The sequence below is a fragment of the Oculina patagonica genome, chromosome 4 (genome assembly GCF_052425735.1).
Source record: "Oculina patagonica isolate OP01 chromosome 4, crgOcupat, whole genome shotgun sequence".
Classification (NCBI taxonomy): Eukaryota; Metazoa; Cnidaria; class Anthozoa; order Scleractinia; family Oculinidae; genus Oculina; species Oculina patagonica.
This window is the reverse complement of record NC_135761.1, coordinates 54,841,850-54,863,539: the sequence shown is the minus strand read 5'-3', so window position 1 is coordinate 54,863,539 and position 21,690 is coordinate 54,841,850. Positions and strand designations below refer to the sequence as shown.

Genomic DNA, 21,690 nt, shown 5'->3' with positions numbered 1-21,690 from the left:
TTTTGTCTGAGCCAGTGGCAGCCATAAGGTCAGACTAATATAACTGTCAAACGCAGTTGTCAGATCTCGTAAATTTATGTCCCAAGGCAATAGCATGGCAACTGCAGTTTGTGCTGTCCTTCTGTCCACCGTTTTTCTCCAGGGTAAGTCATGATTGCCTTCCTTTAGATAGTCAAACAGAGTTGCATCACAACCTATTTTAAACACATCGTACTTCTTCATACATGGGCCATAAAAACCCTGCATCATAATGGCAAACGTTGCTATATTCAGCACACTGCTAACACAGGATGCCATGGGTTCCAACACAAACGTTTTCACAATAGAGCTGTGCAACAGAAGTGCAGCTAAAGTGTATCTAAAGAATACAAAACAACTGATAAAATACAACATAGATGAACCAAATCGGGCTGTCAAGTCTGGCACTCGAGACAAGCGAAGCGCCACAACTTCCGCAACCGAAGACCTCCAGTTTTTTTTAGCCATTTCAGTTCATTCTAGCTAATTGTGTTAACTTTAATCATACTGTAGTTACTAACTATGCTGTTCCACACAAACATTCGTAATTCCTATCAAATAGTGGGAAACAATCTCCCTTTGGTAGCTTGCGTCGCCTTGTTGTTTCCAAACGAGATTTTAATTGGAAGACAATACTGCAATTTACAGCCGTGCGCTATCTGTAACATTTAATTCTACTTTGTCGATATTTTTTACTTGTTTTGCCGTAACTGTGACGAGAATGTGGAGTAATTTGCGAAATGAGCAAAGATGACTGATACGTTTGTAGAAGAGTTTAGGGATGGGTTAATAAGAGTAGACAGTGGAAAGAGATTTTCTGAAGAAACGAGCGACGTGTTATTGTTATTGTTATCAAAGTTGAATCGTATTTCTTGATACGATCCTGTTATTATTTCCTGTTATTATGTAAACCCAAGTTATTTTACAACCATATTTAGCTCACCAATGATACGAAATATTAGTGTAACGGAATTTTTCTTTTTAGTTCGGTTATTCCGCGCTTTTCTGGAAACCTTTATGTTAATTATAATAGCTTCGGACCAAACTAACGATCAGGCGTGTTCTAATTTCAACATTGTCTTGCAGAGTTCTTGGGGAATTTCTTGAATTTCACTTGTCCATTCGCTCGAATGGACCAGTGCAAGGCGAGAAAGAAAAACGAATTTCTTGTTGAACTTACTCAAACATTTCGCAAACATGAAATTGACAGCACTGGCCGTGAAAATAAGAAAGCATTCCGCGATAGACACTTAAGATAGCTTTTAAGTATCGAGTTTGTACCTAGGAGACAAGGTCAGACAACCTTGATCGGTTGCACGTGTCAAACTCTACGTCGTGCGAGATTGAGAATAACTACCTGGATCTCAAAAAATAATAAGTATACTTATTACTGTAATGCGGAGCACATGTACTTCCAAAAGATTGAAGTATTTGCTAAACCAATGATAGAGAAGTCAGTAAATCGAACAATTATATAACTAAGTGCAAAGGTCGTCTTCGTAGAAAGCGAAATCCAGCTGTTTTTAGATTGAAATCGATGATAGTTTGATAGTTTGTCTATGAGATGAATTAGACACATCAACAGTGAAGAGTCATTGAAGGATACTTCCCAAAGGTAACAAAAGTTAGCGAATGAGCTCTGTTGTGTCTGAACCAGTCAATCAAGGTCAAACTAATTTAAAATTTTCAAACACAAGTTGTAAGATCACGTTATTTGTAATTTATTTAAATGATTACTAAAATTTACTCAGGAAAAAATGAAGCGAATGAAAATCGTACTGATTCAGAGCTTAATTAATCAGAAGCGATGAGGGAACGTATATAGGGGTGCACGGACACTTCCGTTGCAAAGAAATGGTTTGCTTTTAACTTCTGTTCAGGTTATTCATTTCATCTCATTTTATTTCATGTGGAGAAAACAATAACCGTTCGTTACAAAGCTCATAAGATGCACAAACTACATTAACGAACTTGGGAAAGCAAGGAAAGTCAAAAATAGCTTCGCTATAGGGATTTTCATCCGAGCGATCGGCAGCCAAAAGCGCTTTTAAACAGTTTTAGTGCTCTAAAATAGCAATTGTTAAAACTATTGACCATTATTTTTAGGTTTCTTACAACGCAAATATAAACTTGGGCTGTTCAAACATCTGTTAAAATCCGTAGCAAAGTCCCTTTAAAAAAGTAGTTGACACGATGTGGAATGTTTATAAGGAAATGGAATATCCTGAAGTACTTCTCATATTATGTGCAGTGTCCCCACTACAGTTTACCTCGCCCTATAACGGAAACAACGTGACAGGATTTCTTGGTTCATCTGTTAACTTCAACTGGACTTTCAGTGGAGATGTCGCTGGGATTGTGTGGGGCCCAAAGATGAATGATAGCATCGCCATTAAAGACATTCTGGTTGCTATACACAAGAACACTACAGCTTCCATAGTAGCCCCATCTCAGTATTCAGGACGTGTGAATGGAGCCTGGGATGGTAGAAGTCCTGGAAAAGCTATTTTCACACTGAAGTCAATCCAAAAGGCAGATGAAGGGTTCTATGTTTGCAGAATAAGACCTGTTAGTATTTTGGAGCAAGATGTTTTTGATATTGTGCAGTTACTTGTTTCAGGTAGGCTAACCATGTTTTTCTTCCAATTCTCATAACCTGGGGTGCTTACTGCTTCACCAAAATTCCAGTTGTTCTGTTGAAGTGGTCAAAAATGTCTATCGTACTCTGAGCATTATTTTCTTAGGGAATTTGTTTGTGATTTACTTTATTCAACCTGCGTGGGCAAAAGCGCAAGAAGGCTTCTCCCGACCTGATAGAAACCATGAAAGGATAAAACTGCGAACAGTCTGATTTTGCGTTCGACATCACGGAACGTTCCATCGACTTTGCCAGTCGATGGAACTGCGATGCCAGGCCAGAAATCGTTTTATAGATTCGAAACTACTGGCACTGCTAGGATGGCGGGCCACTTCTTTCGTACTTGTTCTGCAGATTAAAAATGTTAAAAACACACAACCTTGTAAAAATCTTGATTTATAGGTTCTCGCTATGCCTTGAAAGTTGTCAGATTGCACACACCTTTAGACTCATAAAATGTTAACAACTTTGATAAACATCGATTGTTTCTATTCACCGCCGATAATACTCGCGATGATATAATATAGGCGGTGAAATACGATGAAAAACCCCCCGTGGCAAAAATAGTCATAGAAAGAAAGAACATAAATCATAAAGATCAATGATCAAATAATTGTATTGGCTATTTGTAAGAGATATCGTCTTAAAAAGGCGTTTTAGTGGCACAAAGCTATTTTTAGAAGACGTTGCAGTGCTTCATCTAACAAAAATAATTTCTGTCTTTTTTAGTACAGATAAACCTGTGACACCTACTATGAGTGGTAAGTTTCTTGCATCTATATTTTCTTTCCACTTTCTTGCCTTTCGTCTCTTTATGGCTGTAGATACAGTAGAACCCCGGTAACTCGAACTCTTAAGAGAAACAAAAAACAGTTCGAGTTTCGGGGTTTCGAGTTATCGGGGTCGATTGCATAAGACTTAAAGGTGGGTTTAAATCCAAGGGATATATAAGATTGTTCGAGTTAGCGGGGTTGTTCAAGTTATCCGAGTTCGAGTTAACGGGGTTCTACCGTAATTTTAATAATTAAGAGGAAATCCGCCAGGACTTCGAGTAGTTATTGGACAAAATTATGAACTAAAACTATTTACACCTGATTGCAAGCTTTTGTGTTACTGCTTCAAATATCTTACACATCGAAAACACATTTTGAAGTTCCGCTGAATTCCATTGAATCTCTTAAAAGATGTAAGCTTTTGCCCATAGCTTGTGAGCTTTAAATATCATTTTCTCAGACTCTGATAAGAAATTGTTGTACCATAATTATTTCCACCTTATTGCAAACTTTTTTGTTACTGCTTCAAATATCTTATCAAAATAAATCTTTTCTAACAACACCACACATCGAAAACACATTTTGAAGTTCCGCTGAATTCCACTGAATCGCTTAAGACGAATTTACAAAATGGCTACACGTGAGATTTTGCCCATACCTTGTGAACTTTGAAATTCATTTTCTCAGACTCTGATAAGAAATTGTTGTTGGTGTTATCACGGATAATTACTTACATCTTTACCTTTTATTAAGGGTAGGAAATAACGCAATAGGATTTAACTTATTCTGGAAATTGATTTTTGTCCAACTTTAATAAATATTACTCGACTTCCTAGTGGATTCCGTCTTAAAACTTCTATCCTTATTCCTAATTATTGACATTATCAAAATTAAAGAACATTTTAAACTGTATCATGCAGTATGAAAAAAAATGATATACATTTCAGGAATAGTTATTGTGATTGGAGTCAATGCTGTATTCTCGTCTACCCTATTTGTTCGATCTAGCGCTCAATCTCGAATAAGCGCCCACCCTGTAGGTAGGAAAAGTTAAAAAGCAAACCCAGCCTTGAATTAGCGCCCAACCCCACCCCCTAAAAAGAGGGCTCAAGAGTTGTGTTGATTGATATTGAAATTGACTGAGTCAGTACTAAGAGGCAAAAAGGTCTCCACCTCACCTAACCTCCCTCCCCTCCCTCCCTCCCCTCCCCCCACACCCGAAAGTGCCCGTACGCCGATCAGGGCGAGAGTTTAAACTTCCAACGACAACTCCCATCTTCGATTAGCCTGGGATTTACCCAGTGACTTTCAAACAAAGCAAAGCCCAGTTTAACTTGCACATGTTGCAATGTTTTTTACAGCTGTTTCTTTGCGTTCGGTATACGTAATAGCTGGTCTTAGAGCACGTTACCACGTTATAAAAACAGCTTTACATAATGATAACAGAAACATCATTTCGCTTACAATTACGCTTTTGTAAATACGTTTGTAGCAAAGTAGGCTTGATTATAATGTATGTGATAAAAATAAATGATTATTTCATTTTTCGTACAATTTACAGCAAATATATCTGAACACATGTATCCATATGGCTCCAAACAGAATGATAATGAGTTTCGTCTTGAAGACTCTCCGTATTATTACTCCGATCATTGCTTGAGGATCAACACAGATTGGACTGGATTTCCATTCTTCTCAAAGAGGCATTATAAACTGCATGTAGGTATCTATGGATGTTTTATACAAACTGTAGAGTCCTAAAACGCCAATTGTAACTAAGAAATGAATGTTTATATGCGGAAGTTTGGCTTGAAAATCACTTATAGTAAGTTGTAGTGCTAATTGTAGGCGCTGAAAAATAAATTAAAAAATATTGCAAATCAAACATAAACTTGTTAAAAACCCCAACTGGCAGGAGGCTAACCAGTTAGCTGTTTACAAATTGTGAAAGAGTTGAATTCGGGACGACCGAAGACAAATCCATCCAGTGGCAGGAAGGTGGATTTGAGCACAGGACCTCAGGATTACAAGTCAAGCGCACTACCAAAGGCCACGCCGCCAAAAGAGCTGAGATGGTACAAAAATTCACTTTAATCTGAATTGTTCGAAAGGGAAAGAAAATAGAAAACAAGATACAACAAGTAGTTAAGTATAGAAGTAGCAATTAAAGACAGACAAAATAAAAGGACAAAAGTTCCAGTAAGCGTAAATGTGCTTTAATAAGCGCAAAGAAAAACCTTTTTATTCTTCATGAATACCACAGACTGTGACGTCATTTTGGAATTAACCCTCGGACGTACAAGGGGGGGGGTGGATGCCACCCCCCCATAAGGTTTTTTCCAAATTTTGAAAAGAGGATTTAATCTACAATGCTGAAACTTTCAGTAGCTGTTCATTCATCCTTTACGGTGATTTTGATATGTCAACCATGTGTCCATGATATTTGACATTGCCATGGCAACGTCATAAATACAGGCAGGTCTTGCCAAAAATCGTCATTTTTAACATTTTTATTTATTTTTTCCAGTTTTTTGAAACAGAAGTGCAAGATTTGCTTATTTATACATTCCATAAGCATTCTGGCTTGATTTTGCATCAATTTCCGTTATTTTGTAACTTTTTAAGAAAATGTTGAAATCCAAGATGGCGGATCCAAGATGGCGGCTCAAATGACGTCACGTGACGTCATATGACGTCACAGCCAATTAAAGTTATGTCATCTTGTAGAGTAAGCTAAGGGCTTTCTTATCAGTGTAAAATAATCTCGCTACGCCTTAATATAACGAAAACTCCGGGGAGGGGTTCCATCCACCCCCCCCCCCCCCATTGTACGTTGGTGGGGGTGTAAGTTTGCTTGTACGTCCGAGGGTTAATGGCGCCATTGGTTTGCCTATTTCAGCTAGGGACAACTTTGTTTAAGTTTATAAACTAATGAATTTCCTTCATTTTCTAGATATGTCGTAATGGTTTAATTCAACTGAATTATGAGTGGAGCTGGTGGTGGCCGCGGAAGTTTGGTGTCTACTATTGGTTGAGAAATATGGCTGTTATTGCACCGTTCTGGGCAACCACTGACACGTACCTTGCCTTTAGAGCCAATCACTCAAAGGTGTATTATCAAGTGTACACGCCTGAAAGCAATGAAAGTTCTGCGGATATCCTTAGTATGGCCACAGAGCATGTACAACGCTTCACAGGAAATTTCACCAACTTTGAAGCCACTTGGGTTCTTGTTGTGACATGGGAAAATCTCTGCCCTTACGTCTATTACTCATATTACTACTACAACTATTACTATTATCATTATAAGGAGAACTTTACGTTAAACTGTCCCTGGGTAGGCATTGACTTTTTACATCTTAACATAATTCAGTTATTTTCTTACTGTTTTAGGTAACGTACATGAAATTATTGAACTGTATATTTGCATGAAACCCGTCCGTTATAGCATTTCTTAACCCAGTAACCTAATTCTAAAGCGCAGCATTACTTTAATAACTGTGCACTATATGTTTTGTGCATTACGTTTCTTTTATGTTGTCTTGGGTACTGAATTACCACTTTATTTTTTGGTTGGGGGAAAAAGTTATTTTTGCTTCCCAAGAATCTCAATCTTTCCCGAGTGGAGCCAAGGGATACATTGAGATTTTAAAACAAAATTAACTGATTTACAGTGAAAACCAGTGTCCTGTTACCTTTTGCGGATCGAAGGGCCGCAGAGCGGAACCTCGTAGCCATAGCAAATCGACAGCAATGGAAAAACCATGCATTTGAAACCCATAATTTTACATAAGTTTGGCATGGCTCGCGGGAAAGCGTGCGTATGTCGCGCAAACATGCGGCCTTTTCTAGTTATTAGCAGGCTGCTAGGCAAACTAGAAAAACAAAATGTAAAATTTGATATTGGACATCCTTTAGGAATCTCCTGACATCTATATTTTGGTCAATTGACAGCTGTTAATACGGGCTATCCGCTAATCAGTATCACATTACCAAATTGCGGGCTCAGGTGTAGAACTTAGATGTTGGCTTTACATTGAATCGTGTGCACAATTCCCAGCGTCCATCTCCTTAACACGACCGCCTATTCCCAGTCAAATCTTTTTTTATTCGTGCGACGGCTTTCGGAGTACTTGTGAGAGCTTGCGCTGCTTTTTGATTGGATGAAATAATTCGGATATTCTTCGAGTTCCTCAACAAACAAAAACTGGTACTTATTCCCCCGACTGATTAACGGAAACTCTTGTAAGCGACAACCTCCCGTGAACATCCCCGCCAGTTAAAAGAATATTACTACGGCTTCGTCAATTTTTAGAAAATATAAATTCAGTAACAACTAGAAGAGTTATTTTTGTTTTCAATTTTATTTCGTCTTGCAGAGTAACACATTTCAAGCTGTCTTAATAACGGATGGATTTAACACGTTTTTGATGTACAATTACCCACACGGTGGAATTCAGTGGGTGGTTCCAGCGAATCGGTAAGTGCTTAAAAAATAGTGATGGCACTTTACCACTTACGGTAGTTGAATCCCGATAACTCGAACCCTCAGTAACTCGAACTCCCGCTAACTCGAAACTTTTTTCGATACCCCTTCAGGTCATTTTCTTACTAATTTTACCCTCGATAACTCGAACTCCCGATATCTCGAACCTTTTTCGATTTCACTTGAAGGTTCGAGTTTTTGGGATTCGAAAGATTCAAGTACTTTTATATAATGAAGATGAAGTATTCAACATATGGCCAGACAAAAAAAATTCTGAGTCCCCGACGGGAATCAAACCCATGGCCTCCCAGATACCGGTTGGGAGCTCTAACCAACTGAGCTACGAGAGACTTGTTGTGAGCTGGGCCATTTTACTAGGTTGATAAGTGACACGCCTCCTGCATACTGCTAGGATCAGCAATGTCGAATTCATCAAGTTTGCAGTAAATAATAAAGATGGTAAATTTTAAGCTCGGTAATAAATAATGAAGATGAAGTATTCAACATGACACGAGCATGGGACAAAGAAAAATTCTGAGTCTCCGACAGGAAGCGAACCCATGGCCTCCCAGATACGGTTGGGCGCTCTAACCAACTGAGCTACGAGAGACTCGTTGTAAGCTGGGCCATTTTACTAGGTTGTCAACTTATCAACCTAGTAAAATGACCCAGCTCACAACAATTTAATTATTTATTACCGAGCTATAAATTTACCATCTTTATTATTTACTACTTTTTTATATTACATGATAAACATTCTGTTTCAAATCCCGTCTGCCGTGCTTAGGCAAGATGTTTGATGTGTCCGAGAAATTTCTATAATCACCGAACATCGTTATCTATAAAAATAAGAAGAGATACGGTGGGAATGTTCGGAGGCAAATAGCTGAATTAGCCTTTCTAAAAATCCGAGTGTAAATAAATAACGGCGTGTTGCTATTCTTAGTTATCTTTTAACCCGTGACTGGGTTTTTATTTGATGATTTTTGGTTAAAAGAGTAAAAAGAGTAACAATATTTGTTTTAATTTTTTATCCCTAAATAGTCTCAGGATTTATATACCTTAGTTTCCTTAATGGGAGAGCCCCCCCCCCTCCCCCCCCCCCAGAAAAAAGTGCTTACATAATTTTTTGCCTATTCATGCAGGGAAAACTACCGTTACTGGACTGGGTATTATGGTCTTCCTGTTGCTGGCTGGAATGCAGGGGATGATGGTAAAAGCTACTTAAACATCAAAGGGTAAGAGGAGAAAATGTGCTCAGCATTCGCCACATGCTGCACTTCAGATGAGACAAGTCGGGTTATGTTTAAACAGAACTACATATTACCTCTTTAAAGCTACTCATTACATACTCATTACATACTCATTACATTCTCAAAGATCTAGAGGGCTCATCCGTATTTCTATTCGGCCTGTTTGCAAAGACTGGACCATGTCCCCCCACCCCGAATATTTTTCAGGGGAAAATTTATTGCTACTAGCTCTATAGGAAACGTGTTTCCTAGAACCCTTTTAAGTTGCATTCATGCTGACTTAAATTGAACTCATCACCATGACATAATTTTTCGTAGTTCCGCTACTTTGTTGGGAATGTATGACCTCCCCATAACAGTAGGAAATACAGGTTTGCCGGGAAAACATTTTTGGAGAGTCGAGAAAAGCAACGCGAACGATGCATTGGAGAAATGCTTAACGTGGACCTTTCTTCAGAAAAAGATAGACGTGCATAAATGGTACGAGCAGCTAATAAGGTCAGACTGGCAGATGGCGTGTCCTTGTACTTTTTGGCAGGCACGGTTGGATGGCGGAAGATTCTCCTGGAACTGGCGGTACTCGTGGCCCGAATTGTGTTATGCGTCCAGGCGTTCAAAGTTCATCCCGTATTCTAATGCTCGTATAGGACTAAGAGGTTTTCAGTTGAGACAGAAATGTTGCTACTCTACGCAGTGGGAGAACTGGGGTTCTCTCAAGGTTGGTCCTCCTGACGGCGGTCGCGTTGAGGTAACAGCAGATTATGACTGGTTTAATATGATGAATGAAGTGGAAAAGGTTTACTCGGACCAAGAGGCCTATAAATACTGCTGTGTTGATACACATTTGTGCGATATGTTTTACTTCTTTCGTCCATCTGATGACTGTTTACTTTACAGAGCTCCACGAAGACGTAAGTTTAATGTTTATTTTACCGCATTACTTCCGTGTACACTAAGCTACACTATACATACAACATAACACACTACACCACACCCACCACAGCACAGCACACCACACCACACCACACCACACCACACCACACCACACTACACCACACCACACCACACTACACTATACTACACTGCACCACACCACACCACACCACATCACACCACACCACACCACATCACATCACACCACACCACACCACACCACACTACACTATACTACACTGCACCACACCACACCACACCACACCACACCACACCACACCACACCACACCGCACCACACCACACCGCACCACACCACACCACACCACACCACACCACACCACACCACACCACACCACACCACACCACACCACACCACACCACATCACACCACACCACACCACACCACACCACACTATACTACACTGCACCACACCACACCACACCACATCACACCACACCACACCACACCACACCCCACCACATCACATCACACCACACCACACCACACCACACCACACCACACTACACTATACTACACTGCACCACACCACACCACACCACATCACACCACACCACACCACACCACACCACACCACATCACACCACACCACACCACACCACACTACACTACACACTCCACCACACCACACCACATCACACCACACCACACCACACCACACCCCACCACATCACATCACACCACACCACACCACACCACACTACACTATACTACACTGCACCACACCACACCACACCACATCACACCACACCACACCACACCACACCACACCACATCACACCACACCACACCACACCACACTACACTATACTACACTGCACCACACCACACCACACCACATCACACCACACCACACCACACCACACCACACCACACCACACTACACCACACCACACCACACTACACTATACTACACTGCACCACACCACACACCACACCACACCACACCACACCACACCACACCACACCACACCACACCACACCACACCACACCGCACCACACCACACCACACCACACCACACCACACCACACCACACCACACCACACCACACCACGCCACACCACACCACACCACACCACACCACGCCACACCACACCACACCACACTGCACCACACCACACCACACCACACCACACCACCCACACCACACCACACCACATCACACCACACCACACCACACCACACCACACCACATCACACCACACCACACCACACCACACCACACCACACCACACCACACCACACCACACCACACCACACCACACCACACCACACCACACCACACCACACCACACCACACCACACCACGCCACACCACACCACACCACACCACACCACACCACACCACACCACACCACACCACACTACACTATACTACACTATACACTACACTACACTTCACTTGCACTTCACTGCACTACACCACACCACACTACACTACACTACTATAGTTAGACAATAGGCGGCTGGTATATTGGAGGATAATGCCCGAGGCTGAAATGAACACTTTGCCAAGAAGCGAAGCTTCGAGGGCAACTGTGAAATTTTGAAGACATTTTTTGGGCCAAAGGCGTATCCTCAAATATACCACCAAGACAGAAAGGGGTTTATTTGTTTTATAGCCCTTACCGTTGGTAAAGTAGAAAATACCAAAACATACAGTGATATTAGTACATTTAAGAGGGCCACAAATTTATTAGTTAAAAACTATCACGTGCCACCCTCCGTAAATAAAGTTTGATTGATTTGATTAATTGGTTTAAGTGCGGTTCAAATAAACTTAAGTAAATCACTTTTTAAAAAAAAATGTTGTACCTGTATATGTGTTTTTGTTCGGATGTTTTGTACTTGCCTAAAAATCGGGCGGCGAATAAAAAAAATCCGCTAGGTTGTAATGCCTGATGTCTATTGTCCGTTTTTGTACCACGTAATGAGTTTTGTCCAGAGCGCGAGAAGTAAACAGTGGGTTATAACTCTTAATAGCTCCTAATGCTCTCGTAAGTAATGTACAGTAATGCCATACCATGTCATACAATGTCATAGCATGCCATACCATGCCATATCAGGCCATGCCATCCGTCATACCATGCCATATCAGGCCATGCCATGTCATACAATGTCATACCATGCCATGTCATGCCCTGCAATTCCTTGCAATGTCATACCATGCCATGCCATGCCCATACCATACCTTGCGATGTCATACTTATACCTAATCGTACCTTTTTGGTTCGCTTCGGCTGCATATCAGGCGAGTTTGGTCCACCCAAATTCAGCCAAAAATCCGGTAATATTAATCGCTCTGTTGAAGCCATGCTTGCAAGATACGAACTGCAAATTGTGTTGACTTAATCTCCAACACTTTTACCAAGTTCTTTTTTCTGTCCAGTTTTCCACTCGTTCGTTTAGAGTTTAATTCGCTAATTTTCAAAACTTAAAATTAAGCGAAAAATTTGGAAATTCCGACTCCATTTTTTTCAGTCTGAATGTCTCACTGAGTACTCGTCGGCAAACATCGCGCAATTGGCGAGCGCGCCCAAGTTTTGTTTTGACGGGAAAGTTTTTCTCTTTTTACGTCCGCTAAACACCCCTAAATTTAAATTACGAAGTTCTGTTTTATTGGTAAAACCTCTTTTCAATTCATCGTACAGTAACACTACTTTACTTCAAAGTGACCGTGATAAGATGGCATATCAGGTCAGTGACTTGATATCCTAGGATATCAGGACAGTAGATCGCGCTTCTGATTGGCTACTTGCGAATTTGGGTACGGTAACATGCCATATCATGCAATGTCATGCCATGCTTTAATTTACCTTGCAATGCCATACCATGCGTCACCTTGTAATGTAATACCATGCCGTGTCATGCAATGCCATGCCATGCTTTACCTTGCAATACCATACCATGCCAAACCTTGCAATATCATACCATGCTATACCTTGCAATGTCATACCATGCCATATCATGCAATGTCATGCCATGCTTTAATTTACCTTGCAATGCTATACCATGCCTTACCTTGCAATGTAATACCATGCCATGTCATGCAATGCCATGCCATGCTTTACCTTGCAATGTTATACCATGCCATGTCATGCAATGCCATGCCTTGCTGAACCTTGCAATGCCATACCATGCCAAACCTTGCAATGTCATACCATGCTATACCTTGCCATGTCATGCAATGCCATACCATGCCATAAATTTAATATGATTTAACATGACAAGATAATGAATTCCATTTTGATTGTCGCAGCTTGGTGCTGCTGTGATCCCCATATCAAGACACTGGATGGTATGAACTACACGTTTAATGGACTGGGCGAATACGTCATGGTCGATGCTCACGATGGAACATTTCAACTACAGGCTAGGACAAAACTTGCTCAAGGAAATTCATCAATCGCCACTATTTTCTCAGCCGGAGTTGCTAAAGAAGAAAATACAAGTATCATTGAAGTTCGAGTAAAGGAAAGAGGTGAGAAATACATCACACAAAACCCCTTCAAAATCAAAAACCTTAATAGTGAACAGTGTACTATTGAATGTGTTCTTAATATGGCGAAGGGATGACTATGAAAAGAGGCCGCGTTTTTTAATCAAAAAGAGCCAAGGAAGGAACTGTTGACGATATTATACAGGGCAGAAACAAGGCTAAAGTTTTATATGTACTTTTGTTTTATCTTGTTTTAAGGTGGATTGCAAGTTCTGATAGACCAGGCAATCTACAATGGCTACAACAACCTTACAAACAGAACCGAAGAAGTTGGAAGAAACCTTTCTGTGTCAAAACCAGAAGAAAACTGTCTACAGGTTTCTTTCCCGTCAACAATGTTAATAAAGTTCTGCGAGAAAAAGGAAATGCTGTCATTCGTCGTAACTCCGGCAGAAGATTACAAGAAAAGCACCAAAGGATTGCTGGGAACGTGGAACGATGACCCGGATGACGACTTCACATTGCCTAATGGGACAGTTTTGCCATCATCGTCAACAATGAGAGAGATTCACTTCGAATTCGGAGTGAAGTGTAAGTTTATTCAAATTTTAAAGTAAGAATTAATTCATCGAAAGTTGTTCGTAAACTTTGCCGATTCATGGTGATTTATTGCAGGGCAAATCATCCAGTCTCAGTCTTTGTTTACGTATGGCCACAATGAAAGCGTGGATACCTTTTTTGATCCTGATTTCGAGCCCATGTTTGCGGATAATATCATTTGGGAAAACAACAGTACAAAAGAAAAAGCTGAAGCCCAGTGTGGAGACGATCACGAATGCCTGTTTGATGTGGCCTCCACGAACGACCTTTCTGTTGGCATGGTAACAAAAGACTTAAACATTCAGTTGGTCAACGAGTCGAAGACACTTGGTAAGTTACGGAAAATAACATGATAAATCGTAATTATAACAGAATTATAGAAAGGCTTTATAATAATAATAACTTTATTATTTCTATAGCGCAAAATTCCATGTACATATGATCTTTAGCAGTTACACAACAGCAATTTGAGGTCAAATGACACGTTAGAATAAAACTGTTTCCCGTGGCGGTCTATAAGCCGGCGGGGATCAGTTAACTGTTTTTTGTTTTTGTTTGCTACACAACAAAGATTTTAAATGAACGGCGCTCGTCGATGAATATTCATGGGTAACAAAGTGAAACTCGTATAATTGGAGCTATTTGGAGTTGGAGATGTTTAACAAATCGGCCACACCTTGCCATGGTTTACACTTTAATAGACCATAGAAATGGTGCAATTTGCAACAATGGCTTTGTAATTTGTAATCAACAAGTACGTGAAGAAAAACTATTTGCTTTGCCATTTCAATTCCTTGCATCAAAACATCGAATTCAAAACATCGAATAAAAATCAAAAAAGATGTTATATTTGTACATTTGTTTGTTCATTACCTTCAATTGTTTTTACAACCCATTATGTGTTTTTCTTCCTGCTCAGCCTCGACACCGGCTACTTTTTTACTCAGGTCTTCCCCTTCCAAGGATGCAAAGCGGAATTTTTCGTTAGGTTTTTGCTCACAAGTAACTGCGTTTTAAAATAAATATTCGGAAATCCCCTTCCAGTCGTTTGTGAACCCTTCAGTCTCCATAAAATTCAAGACAACTTCTACTGAAAAAAAAAAAATTAATCGCGTTACATGTCTATACTCTCATCGACAATCATTGAGCGACAGTTCCCTCGGTTATGGCAAGACTATAATTTAACGTTTCTTTTCTCTTTTCCTACTTTCAACAATTACGTTACACTTGTATTTCAGCATTCTTTGCGCTTTTTACATGCTTCATTTTTAGTGAAATAGTGATTTGTTCGCTTCATATCAACAACTGAAATACCTTTTAACATCATTGTAGTGAATTATTTTATCTTTCCTTATTTAAAAAACCTGTGGTCAAACATAAACAGAACTACAATGTACATTTCTCCAGGGACGTAACTAGTAAATTGCATCGTCTAATTTTTACCGATAATTAAAAATATGTTTTTTGGGGTAAATAATCCCCAGAAGAACAAGATAAATTTTTCTCAAGACATACCTAGTGAAAAATGTATCGGAACGATTCAGAGCTTTTAGTTTTCCAACATTTCTTGAAGGCATGCTCTCAGAACCTACTAGCCAGATCTTTCCTCGTCTTTGGCAAAGGTTTGGTTACGGCTCTATTCTCATTTTTGTGCTATTTCTAATTTTTGTTTTTAAAAACCATTCATGTCTTCCCTTCGGTCAAAATAGATCTTGTTTTTACAAAAAAGGCAAGATTTTTCACTTAAATTATACGAAACTATAAGTAAGAGAAGCCAAGTAATGACCCTTGAAAAACAGGTTCCACTTTTATTAAACGCAGTTGTTTGGCACGCTGGATAATTATTTTATTATTTTCCTTTACGTGTTGCAGACAACTTCCCACCCAAGATAGTAACAGTTTCAAATGTAATCAATGCCACACTTCATGAAACAGTTGAGCTGAAAATCACTGCTGTAGATAACGATACGATTACGTTCCGTGTGATCAACAAGCCTGCTGGAGCCACAGTGAGCCAAAATGGAATCGTACTTCTCTTTACCTGGCCTGTTAGTTCGTCAGCTAAGGTAAGCTGTAGTGGCAATCTTACTGAAACAGATTACAAAAAGCCAAATTTTATGTGAAGAACAAAGTCATTCGTGACAGGAAGTATGGAGTTCAAGTTTTCTCTCTCTTTTATTGCAGTTCAATTTGTCGTTTGTTGCCACTGACGACAAAGGCGCAAGTGCCACCTGGAGTCCAACGATAAATATGTGTGCATGCGATCATGGCGGTCAGTGTGTGCCACCAGAAGAAGGCGACAAAGTCAACACTGACATCAAGTTTGTATACATGGGCTGTGCATGTCAGGGAGGATACACAGGAAGGTTCTGTGACAATGACATTGATGCCTGCGAGATGAATGGTCAGCCGTGCTATACAGGGGTTACATGCATTGATCTTCCACCGCCAGCCAATGCAAGTGGATATAAATGCGGATCATGTCCATCTGGATATACTGGAAATGGCGCTCAGTGTGTGGGTGAGTTGAACCTCAAAAGTTACCCCTTAGCGTTTATCGAAAAAAAATGCTAATGGGGCCATGAGTATCAGGCCGGAGTTTATCCCGGTTGCAGTAGCATAAAACGAGAAGGGATATCCCCCTTCAGATGGGATGCTAGTCCATTACCGGGTAACACCAACTCTACATTGCCTAGGAACATACACAACACAGTAATCCCGGCTAGTACTCCAACACGGACCGCTCGATCTTGAGTGTAACGCGTTAACCATTAGCCCAAAGCAGTATCATAGACGCTGCCTGTAATTTGAACAGTAGTAGCTAATAGTGAGAACAGTCAAAACGCCGAGTTAAGTGCAGAGATTGAGTATAAATGATGTTTGGTTAAAAATGGCGACATTACTATTTAAACAATGTGCAACGTTCGTCACGGCCGGTTTTGAACCTCACCGGCGCCAATGGGTTAATGATCAGACACTTTCAAAGTTTTTAATTATGTAATGTCCTATTTTCAGATATTGATGAATGCCAAAGTAATTTATTAAACAACTGTGAGCAGCTTTGTGTCAATCTGCCGGCTTCGTTCTTCTGTGATTGCCGCGACGGATACAAACTAACTGCTGATGGCGATAACTGTGATGGTAAGGGGTTTCCGTCACCTCTTCACCTCTGTACATAACATTGCTAAGCCGTTTCGATTTTTATACCCCTTAGTCTCTAGAGAATAGTTTAACTGTATTTAACTAATCATTTGCTGTTTATTTTGTCACTTTTTACCTTTTTGGCTCTCAGCAAGTTAATAAATAGTTAAACCAAAAACCATAAAAGATTCAATTTCAACATAAAACCAAAAGAAAGCATTGCTTGTAAAACTCTCAAGCGTGCTTCTGTCAATGACTTATTAACCCAAGGTGAGTTGTTAATTTTGTTAATTTATAAGTATCTCCGTGTGCGTCATAAAGTTCTTACCTACAGAATCCATGATTTTTTATTTAAGCCATTAATTCGCTCCATGACTCTACGCAGTTCTTGCAGATATAGTTAGGAGAAATGCTTTAACCTTCAGACAATCAGTCTCAAAAGGTGGTCATTTAGCAAATTATTAAAGCTCGTGTGCGGATGTAATATGTATAAGGAAAGCCTCAAGCCAAAGTGGCCCATACTCGCCGGAGCTTATACCTGTTTCTGTAGCATTAAGTGGCTAAAAATATTTCCACTGCCCTCCTGAATGGTACCCCCCCCCCCCCCCCCCCCCACCAGCATCATGTCACTGATTAAATTTGGTGTTGTTCTTCTTCGGAATTAATTGATATCTGGCGCGACATTTATTGTTATATTCTATATAACTTCTATTAACCTGTTCTTCTTTTGAAATTGCTAAGGATAATAATATACACTTGCAGATATTAATGAATGCGAGCCATCAAATGACTGCATGCAGAAGTGTATCAACTCGGTAGGAAGCTACAACTGTTCATGTGACGAGTTTTTCAAACCTGATCCTGCTGACTGGAGAAAGTGTGTAGGTATGTTTTTGCAAAATATCTAGAATTTAGAAGCGTTTAATCTGTCCCAAACAGTACGTTGAATTTTTCAATTAAAAAATGTTCTGCTACAAGAAAAAGAAATTGACCATTGGCAATAATAGTTTACGATGAAGCAAAGTTAACTGGACTCATATCAGTGATATTCCTAAGTTCAATTAGCCATCCAAAACCCTCGATGAAAAAACACTAATTCTGTGTACGTATACTAATTCATACAATAAATAACTTATCTCTACAGCCACAAATCCTTGTTCTTCTGATCATGGCTGTGATCATGTTTGCTTCAAAGGAAGCAATAACCAAGCAACATGCGCCTGCAATGCTAATTACGAACTGGAGGATGATGGGAAGACTTGCAGAGGTACTGAAAATAGCGATGCATACTTTAAAAAATGGGGCAAGGATGGCTTTGAAATATTATCCGTGTACGTTATTTTTTCCTTTGGCGAAGCTCTCAGTTTCTCGTAAAGAGAAATTGTCTGCAGACAAATATGTACTGGCAGAAGTACATAATCTACTAGGGATAGCTTGAATATTTTTTCTCCTTAGTTATTAACTTTTCTGCAAAGCTATAGCTTTCCGAGAGCTTTGAGGAACAAAAAAATCTAAGGACAATTCTGTTGATGTTCTGAAATCTTGACGGCTTGTTTCAATCGTCGACAAAAAAATTAATATTGTATGGACCGTAATGAAAGATCAAATCATTTATCGCTATCGTCATTTCGTTTCTCGTCAATAGGCGCATGAGGCCGCATGATAAATTATCATCATTATTATCATCATCATCATCATAATCATCATCATCATCATCATGATTTTCATTATTTTATTAACCAAACCTATAACAAAATTCTCGAACGTGATTGGCTATCAGCAGCCCGATTTGAGCAATAATAGGATAGTGTACGCGTCATGCTTGCAATTGGACAGTGTAATAGATTAGTTTTACGCGTCAGGCCTATTTTATTGGACAGTACGCGTAGTTTTACGGCGCTGTTGGTAAGTAACTTTTTTTAGTTTTTGTAATAATTTAAACATTATACAGAATTTGTTTGTTTAAGAGTTTTGTATAGTTTTGGATGACTTATTGGTAACAGGACTTCGTGTCGTCCAATTCTGTCTGTAATCATACTCGTTATCACTCGTATGATTACTCAGTTCTATTACCATTACTGCTTATTGAGTACAGTTCTAAAGACTAAATCATGTAAATTGCTTGTCTTAAATCCATGTTTCATGTAACCACTTCTCCTTTGTAATTTTCTCTTCCAAGACATCAACGAATGTGATCCAGCGAATCCTCTCCATCGCTGCAGCCAGATTTGTGAAAATACTCCCGGAAGTTATAAATGTTCATGTGAGAAAGGATTCGAATTAAACAAAGATGGTTACGAATGTGAAGGTATTTTGTCGTTTAATTTTATTTAATGTGTCCCCTGACAAGCAAATATAGCAAAACTGTAAACCATGAACATTTTGTGGACGAAGTTTTTCGTTTCTTCGAAAATACTTTTGGTAGAAACTCTCAGACATCGAGTGTTGTCATGTTGTTTTTTCCCCTTGTGAGAAGAAGAAAGCGAAAGCGACTGAAAAAGGAGGAAAGGAGAAAATTGCGGTCATAGATATTTTTTAAAAAGAAGTGACTGTCATCTCCATTTATTTTGCTACTCGAGCCAACGCTGTTTTGTTTTTGTTTTTTGTTTTTTTTGTTTTTGTTGTTTTTGTTGTTGTTTTTTTTTTCTAAAAAAAAAGCTCGGAAAACTTTCATCAAAATCAACCGCGGCCTCTGCCACTTTGTTCATTTCTCGGAACGAGTGCTTTAATTGGCTAGCCACAACGAGACGTAATCAAATCAATTATTTAATGTTTCGTTTTCACACGAACGCAAGCACAAAAAAAGAAAGTTTGGATCCTTGTGCTTGTGCTTCTGTTTGCGTCGAAGTTGCTTCCACTATGAAAAAAGCGTTATGCTTGCGCTTGTGATTGCGTCGCTAGTGAAAACCAAGCAAGTAATAAGCCTTTTAATTTTACACATTTGTTACGTTTTTCATCAGACGTCAATGAATGTCTGGATGAAGACTTGTACAACTGTACGGATGAGTTCCACAAATGTGTCAACATTCGTGGTTCCTACAAATGTCAATGTGAACAAGAAATGTACTTTATCAAAGGAAAATGCAGAGGTAATCAGCAATATACATTTAAGTGCTTACGAAATAAAAATAGTAAAACAAATATATAAAAAAAAAAAAAAAATTTTTTAAAAAAAAAAAAAAAAAAAAACAGACAAGAGATAACAAAAACAGCTAAACAAAAAAAATATCATGCTAAAAGTTAGAAACCAAAGTTAGTAACCGGGGAACTCCGCTTTTAGCTTGGCTAAATCTATTTAATATTATTTATAAGCTGTGTTATTTTTTCAGGTCTGGAAAAGAATGAAACGGCACCCATCTCAGTGCTTCCTGAACCGCGTGTGCCATCAAAGAAAGAAAAAGAGGAAGCTGTCCAGTTCTTAATTACGCGAACAAAAGGCGTAAGTGAGAACTCGTTTTTGTCAATTTTCATCATCATCTGCTTCCTTATTTCTCCTCTGGGAAAAAAAGGGCCTTTGATCTGTTCCCTCCACTCTAACCCCTTTCTTCCGCAACATTGACCGCTTCTGCCCAGGTGGCAAACCCCATCTTCCGTCTCTCTCCCTCTACCGTTTTTTGTCAATTTTACCACAAAGAAAATAACGGGTACCAAATGTCCAAAACGTATTTACTCAACTCAAGTAACTAAGGCTGTTGTTGCGTTTTCTTTTGCCTACAGTTTGAGTGGGATTTTGAAACAGACAAATCTTTTAAAGAAAAAATTGCTTCTGTCGCTACGGATTACTGCACTGAGAACCGGAAAATATGTGCACTAAAAGAAGCAAGACGAAAAAGGTGATTAAGAAAATGTAGTATAGTGTAGTTCGTCACGTGTGATTGCACGTGATGCTGACGTTGACGCACATTTAAAAAAAAAACAACATGCTTGTAAAAAGAAACATCATGCTATCAGACTATCTATCATACACGACATTTTTTAATATAAATGTATTCCATACCTTAAAGAACACACCCAATCAGGCGTTTAGAAAGCCGTTACTTATTCTTGATTATTATCCAAAAATTTGTCAAGATGCCCTTCACTATTGTCAAGAACATTAGTGTTGTCTGCCATCCGTACATAACAGATATCCTCCGTTATACGTTGTTTGCCAAGATTTCTTCAAAGTCTTGTTAAGAGTTTGTGACTGGGTAATCCAGGCAATATTGGAAAATGTTGGAAGTAATTTTCAGCAGGCCTTTCTAATACCCAGTCTACCCGCAAGGATTTATAAAGCTGTGTGACGATTTCACCAATAATAATAATAACAATCTTTTATTAGGAAAGCTCCATCACTTAAGTGGTTTACACGGAGGTCCTAACACTAGTTCAAAGTTCGTTTCTACT

The 21,690-nt window shown here is 39.4% G+C and overlaps 2 protein-coding genes across 2 annotated transcripts in view; both read left to right on the top strand.

Annotated features, from left to right (window-relative positions):
* The window catches only part of LOC144650725 (uncharacterized), a 137,693-nt gene that overhangs the window by 111,746 nt on the left and 4,257 nt on the right, over positions 1-21,690 (top strand). The window contains 7 exon segments of the mRNA XM_078510467.1: positions 17,179-17,304; positions 18,067-18,189; positions 18,449-18,571; positions 19,484-19,612; positions 20,265-20,393; positions 20,634-20,743; positions 21,022-21,137. Coding sequence (XP_078366593.1) covers positions 17,179-17,304; positions 18,067-18,189; positions 18,449-18,571; positions 19,484-19,612; positions 20,265-20,393; positions 20,634-20,743; positions 21,022-21,137 — 856 coding nt within the window.
* Positions 17-10,499, top strand: LOC144650746 (mucin-like protein). Its single transcript, XM_078510496.1, has 8 exons — positions 17-143; positions 2,270-2,638; positions 3,391-3,417; positions 4,991-5,148; positions 6,383-6,766; positions 7,809-7,909; positions 9,061-9,153; positions 9,487-10,499. The coding sequence occupies exons 1-8, from the start codon at positions 77-79 to the stop codon at positions 10,145-10,147; spliced, it is 1,860 nt and encodes a 619-aa protein (XP_078366622.1). The 5' UTR covers positions 17-76; the 3' UTR covers positions 10,148-10,499.